General features: G+C 41.9%; 1 protein-coding gene across 1 annotated transcript; it reads right to left on the reverse strand.

The window, feature by feature from the left end:
* Positions 1–2,764: 2,764 nt before the first annotated feature.
* Positions 2,765–3,196, reverse strand: msc (musculin (activated B-cell factor-1)). The gene has a single exon (XM_030079674.1). The coding sequence runs from the start codon at positions 3,194–3,196 to the stop codon at positions 2,765–2,767; it is 432 nt and encodes a 143-aa protein (XP_029935534.1).
* Positions 3,197–6,578: the final 3,382 nt, after the last annotated feature.

A 6,578-nucleotide genomic window follows, 5' to 3' on the forward strand; every position in this document is an offset into this window, starting at 1 on the left:
CCTAAACATTGTCATTTTGGTGGCTCTGCATCTTTTGATTAATAGCAACCCCTTTTCAATATATTCAAAATGCAAATCAGATGCTTTCAAGTTGCTTCCCTTTGTTGTTACATTTGAAGTGGATGGTGCGAGAAGCAGGGCAGAATGAGTGTGAGAAGCTAGCTCATTAGCTGGCCTGGTCCAACAGAGTGGCTCGTCTCTCCCAGGAGACCTGCTCAGTGTTCTGGGAAACTCACCAACAAGCCAACAGCTGCAAATCTCAAGGAACTCGATGAAAACTATGGCTTTCCTCTCTTCTTCACTTTCTTCATCTAAAGCACTTTGTCAGCGTGTCTCCCTGGACGGGCCATGCCTGGAGCTCTATCCATCTGTACTCACATCATTTTGGCAATTAATCGAGTAAAAGTTTTCCCAGATCAAGAGATAACTGTCATTTATTCTGTCTTTCCCACTGTCTGTGAGTGTGTGTGTGTGTCTGTGTGTGTCTGTGTGTGTGGTGTTGGCAGAAGGGAAGTCAATTGTAGTGAGTGTGAGTTATAAGTACTCCTATTTTTGTGAAGTTCTAGGCTTATATTTTTAAATATTCTGAAATATGGAGATAAATAGGTGCTACCATGCCACCTGGTGATACTGCTAATGATCTCTGGACTGAGATCTGAAGAGAGAGCTGTGGAGTGTCCCCACATCACAATCAACAGAGACTACATAGTTAAAAAAAAAAAAAAAATTGCTAATAATGCTAAACTCCAAACATTTCTGCAGGCACTCTCAGTTTTAGGACTGTTTAGAGAAGATATGCTAGCCCTGCCTATTACTTTGAACATGGATCAGTTGATCATGATGGCTATTTATGGTTAATCCTGTCTTATGTATAGCTATCCAGATATGTGTATTAATTCAAATCATTAATATGCTGATAAGGAAAACTGTTTCCATAGCTCCTATTCCCCAAAGGTAATTGTGACAGGGATATATGGGCAAATGACAAAAAGTTAGATGCAGTTTTCACTCTCCCTCTCAATGCACAACGACTACTGTAGCTACTATGATTGCACGGCTAATTCCAGTTTAATCTGCTGCAAGCTCCTCATTTTGAGCACCAAAATGCAAAAGCATTTGCATCCAAAGTCACTTTGCAAGACAATGTGTTTTTGTGTCTTGAATCTCTAATTTGGTTCAGAGGATGAAACGAATAATAACTGACAGCCTGCTAAAATCACCCTGGGACTAATTATGATTTTCAGAGTTCTGAATAATCATACCAAGAGGAAAAAAAACAAACTCATTTAATTAGTAAATTGTTGTCCAAAATGCAACAACAAATCACAAACATATCATGCAGACAATAAATAACTGTACAGCACTCCTGTTTCACATGTTGGCTTTGAGATCCTCTGATATATTCAAGTGAAAAGTGATCATAAAGACAACAGTGTTTGCTGTGAGGTGATTTCTTAGTAAGTAAACTGCTGAGTAATGATATGACAGTGGTTCCCAAGTGAAACTCAGTGTATTACTTAAGGGTTTCACTGAGACTCAGTAAATTCAGTCAAAAACACCGGGCTGTATACAGATAATAATCCTAAACAGTCAACCAATACCAACACCTTACTTACCAGTGTCAGGATGCAAGAAGTAGTGAGATTTGGTGATATGATGTCAGATAACGGTTATTAACTGTATTATGCAGTTTTTGACAAAACAAGCAGTACTGCAGTTTACAATGTCAAATCCAAAGTCTTAAACTCAAATATAAGTGAAGACAAAAGGTTACACTCAGTGTAAAAAGGCATAATAGTAATTACAGCACACTAATGCATCTGAAAGCAAACAATAAAGGACTCATGTTTCCTGTTAAGAGGCTTCTCATTAAGGGAACCGTCCCTCTTATCATGGAGCATTCTCTTATTGCTCAGCTCTTTGAAGAAGACAATTCTAGATGCCTATCACTGGATTTAATAGAAAATGATAAACATGTTCTGAAAGATACAATCCGTGGGGAATTAAAGCTTGAGTTGGGTTAGAGTTCAAAGCGAGTGTTCACGACATTAACAGAGATGGAGCCACAATGACTCAGACAGAGGAGGGTTTTTTTTTTTTTTTTTTCCAGAGATGAACAGTGGAAAGGGGGACCTTGAGGTCAACATCCATTTTTGTCTGCACAAGCTTTAGTAGAAGAACTACTGTTTGTGAAAGCACCATTCTTATATTACATTTTGGATGAATAGGGGAGGGAGCCCTATGCTGTTGCTCCACAAAGTCTGGCAGTGGAAGAGATGTCTTGGTTGTCCTCTGATCGCCCTGTCATTACAAAGGGCCAAGTCTGCAAGGGAAGAAGAACATAGGTTTACCACAAGAGGAACACAATGAGTTTTTCTTGAATCACCACAGCCCCTAATTAACCTTAATGGAGAGGCTTCTTTACCCCAAAAAAGAGCTCACCAAAAACTGAAGTCCTATAGGAGTATTATAGGAAAGTTGCGACCATTAGAAAACAATATAACGCCATAAAGTAAGTACCAGCTCACTATAAAATCACTGACTTGTACCTTAGAAGCACTGTAAGTCCCTATGATTGTTTCAAAAAAATATTAGTGATTTAATTGCATTGTTGCTGAAGTCTCAACTCTTTAGGCCATAAGTCAACTTTTGCAAAATGAATGAAATGATGCCAAATGATTATGCCCGTGTTCTCCTTTTCTCCTTTATTCGTAAGGCATGTCATGCGTGTCATGAGAGGAGTATGGCAAACACACTTTGAGGCTCATACCAGATTAACCGGGTGCGCAAAGCTGTTCTCGAATCGGTCATCCTGCAGGAGCTGTCTGAGGTGAGAGATGTAGCTGGAGGCAAGTCGAAGCGTGTCCAATTTCGACAGTTTGGTGTCCGCGGGCACCCAGGGCAGGCTGGTTTTCAGTCTGGAGAAGGCTTTGCTCAGCACTCTCATCCGCGCCCTCTCCCTGGCGTTGGCCGCGTTTCTCTGCAACTGCCGCGCTTCCTTCGGGTGCGCCTTGGACAGTTTGCGCTCCTGTTTGCTCTTCCCGTCCACAGCATCGTCATCCAACTCCTCATCCGAATACCGGCTGGGATTATAGCAGGCAATTCTCCGCCTGGTCCTTTCCAAAGAGGCTGCAGCAGTCCTCCTGTGACATGTGTCAAAGTCCTCAGCATCGCTTGCTACAGAGCCAGTGGACATGGCTGATCCACCTGTGCCTTGGAGGCGGACAGGAGTGACACTACAGGATGAGCTATCCCTTTTTGACAGCTGTGACAACAAAACTAAACTCCCCTAGGAAAGATTTAACCACAAGGCTGGAAATTTTTACAGCTACAGCTATTACTTTTATATTGTTCCCACTAAGGCCTACAGCTTCTCGTCTGCTTCTCCTTAAATGGCATCACCTGAAAATTCGATCCTAATAGCAAATACATGAGGCCAACTTTGAAAATTGCAGCTGCTTCTGAGACTGGAACCTGCCCCCTTGCTTACTCGCCTAATTTAAGTGTCCTGGACTTGGCATGAGTACAGTGTTTTTTTTCCAAAACTTTTCCCCACCCCTTTTTTTGAAGACCACCATGACCACAATTAGGACCACAACTCCCTGTTTCCCTGTGTACATGGTTAAACAACGGCCAGTTGCTCATCTGCATCTGCATGACTTTTAGTAGACAGGAAATGATCAAAAGGATTTAGTGGATGAATGTAGGTGTTAGTTCAAAAATGGCTACATGGACATGCAAAATTGATTTGACCAAACATAGACAATTTGTTTGTTGTGTTGTATTATTGGAAAAATTACCAGCATGCACCATCAAGCCTACAAACATTAGAACATTTGGAACTACAGTAAGCCTATATAGTAAACATTTCTTAAGATTGTCTTTTTCACAGATGTGTTTTGGTAATAGAAATGTCTTGAGGACCTTATCAAAAGTGCCTAATCCTTTGCTGGTTTCACAGAGGGATTGGGTTTCTGCAGATGGAGCGGCCTTTCACACGCAGCCTGCGTGCAACAGCCCCAGCTGTTACCGGTTCCCATGACATCTGGAGTGCTGGCATGACAAGGGTGTGTCAGGGGGGCACCATCTTTATTCCCAGAGTGTCACAATACTCTTTACATCCCTCCTTTCTTCGTTCCATTTCTCTCCTCCAAACCTGTCTAAGAGCATCCACCTATAGAGCTCAGACAGGAGCAGCATATTTTGCCGTGGTGAGAGATCAGTGCTAACAGGGGAAGAAAGGGAACAAGGGAATCAAACAGCTCCAGGCCTCAGTAGCTGCGCTACAGAAGTGCAAAATGTGTTTGTTGAGATATCGAGGTGCCTGGCAACTTTCAGAGAGAGAAGTGTTTTCTGTACCAAACTCTGCCTCGCAGACAGAGTAGCTGCTGTAGTCTGTGAGTCTTGTAAACATTACAAAGGAAAATGCAGCGAGCACTTTTGCCTGCTGAATTCAAAAATGCAAGGCAAGCTTTGGGGAAAGCTGGAGCACGCTCAGAGGCGTGGGAGACGTCAGGGGAAAGTAGGCAACTAGCACTGCACATTTACTCTGAATTAATGGAAACTTCTGTAGCTGTACTTACAGTACAGACCGCCTGCTCTTCTCACCCCCTCCACTTTTTTCTCAAGAATATTCCCGGAAAATCCCAGGTCCCTGTTAGCTATTACCCCACATAATAGGTGTGAAATTTAGATTTTTTTTTTATTACAATAGTAAGACTCAGCCAAGGATTATCCAACTGTACAGCAGCTGAGATGCATGCTTGATTTTGGTAGGCGGCCATGACAGGTTCACCAGGGAGAAAAAAAAAAAAAAACAGTGAATTACAGTAGGCTTCACTGTGCTGTGCTCAATGCTCTACTGTACTCATGACTGTTTCCAGCATGGTGTGAAATTTATACCTGCACATTGTGGTGCTACATTCAGTGGCTTGCCTCTGACTCACAGCTCTAAATTCTGACCTTTGTCTTTGTGCCACATGAGCATAGTTATAGAATCCACAATATTAAGTCTCTAATGTAAAGTTACAGTTTTTAAGCCTTGAGCCCAAAATGTATCATCGGCCGCTGTTTACATGATGTTCCAGTTCACAGTTTCAGTGTTCAGTTTGTTTAATGTCTGAGTGTTAGTTTTGTCTTTCTCATGTCGCTGTCAGGGTGAAGTGCCCTGCATGCAGTCATACCCAGCTCCGTATTTCTCAGATTTCCCTCTGTCATAGACAAAGAATGCTCCCTAATCCAAGGACACATTCCCATGCTTCTTATAATCCTGCTCCTCCATGCAGTTTTCATAAGAAAACCTGACTTCAGCCAGACCTTGGAACAATCCCTGCTCCTGGTTCATCCTTGGATCTATTGTCAGTTTGAGAGATTAAATTCTCTCTGTCCCTATAAGACAGTCACAGCTTCAGGCAAATTGCCATCTCATCCCCTGTCACTGCATCCGTCAAGTCGGTGAATGGCCTGACTGACGTATTCAAAGGTGCAAGCTAAGCGGTTCTGCTGTTGGATTTACTCTTTATTTGATAAGCTGTCATATTTTTTTTTGAATAACACAGAAAATTATTGGCTTCTTTGACGCATATTTCACCTCTGCACTACAATCACTGTCAGCGAGAAGCAGGTTGAGAGAAACGGGCACCCATTACTCATTTTGTAGATGTAGTTAGTCAAGTAAAAGCAGAAAATATTGTCCAAAACATCAGTGTAATGGATGGTTACATGGTTATTGTATTTGCCATGGGAGTAATTAAATTCAGGGCCAACAGTAATAAATATCACTTGAATCTTGACTTGAAGGGAGAGCTAGCATTTGTCTATCAGCAAAGACTTTCAGGGGTCATGACCCCTATCAGTGCCCTTGTGTTTTCACTATTATGCTGGAGAAACAGAGGGACAGGTGCAAGCTCATGATGTCAGAGGCCTTTTTCTGTTTGTCTCCCAACCTCCCATGATTCCCATGATCACCACTGAACCAGCTGCACCACACAGAGCTGCTGTGACACCAGCACAGCAGCCAATGCACAAATCAGTGGCAGTGATTAACCAGTCATCCTTGTCTAAAATTAGATTAAAATGCCTGAACCCCAATCATAACACCAGTGGAAATGAGTTTTGTAGTTAAAATATTGGGGTGGCGTTAAAATAGTCAGCGTTTAAAATCTTTTTTTTATCAAGTATGGAATCTCTGAACATGCACACTCACTTATTCCTGACCAATTCCAGGCACACTCTTTGATGCAGTTTCCAGCATTTTTGGTGTAAATGTTAACTGAAATCATATCTACTTGAGCAATTTAACACAGCATTTAATATCAATGTCCAGATTTGGCCAAAGGTAACTTTATTTGGGGAATTAAGTGCCCTGCTCAAGGGCAGATTCACAGCAGCTTTTAAGGAAAGAGAAAAAAATTTTCTTTCACTGTTAATGCTCAGATCTTCCCAGTTCACTCACACAGGCGACTTGCAGTCACAAACTCACTTCTCTTACCTTTATGGGAAGGTGTGTTTAGACATTCGGATGCCATTCTAGGCAGTATCTCAGGGTCATAACCAAAATCCATATATGCTTTGAGTGG

Source organism: Myripristis murdjan, chromosome 20, assembly GCF_902150065.1.
Source record: "Myripristis murdjan chromosome 20, fMyrMur1.1, whole genome shotgun sequence".
NCBI lineage: Eukaryota > Metazoa > Chordata > Actinopteri > Holocentriformes > Holocentridae > Myripristis > Myripristis murdjan.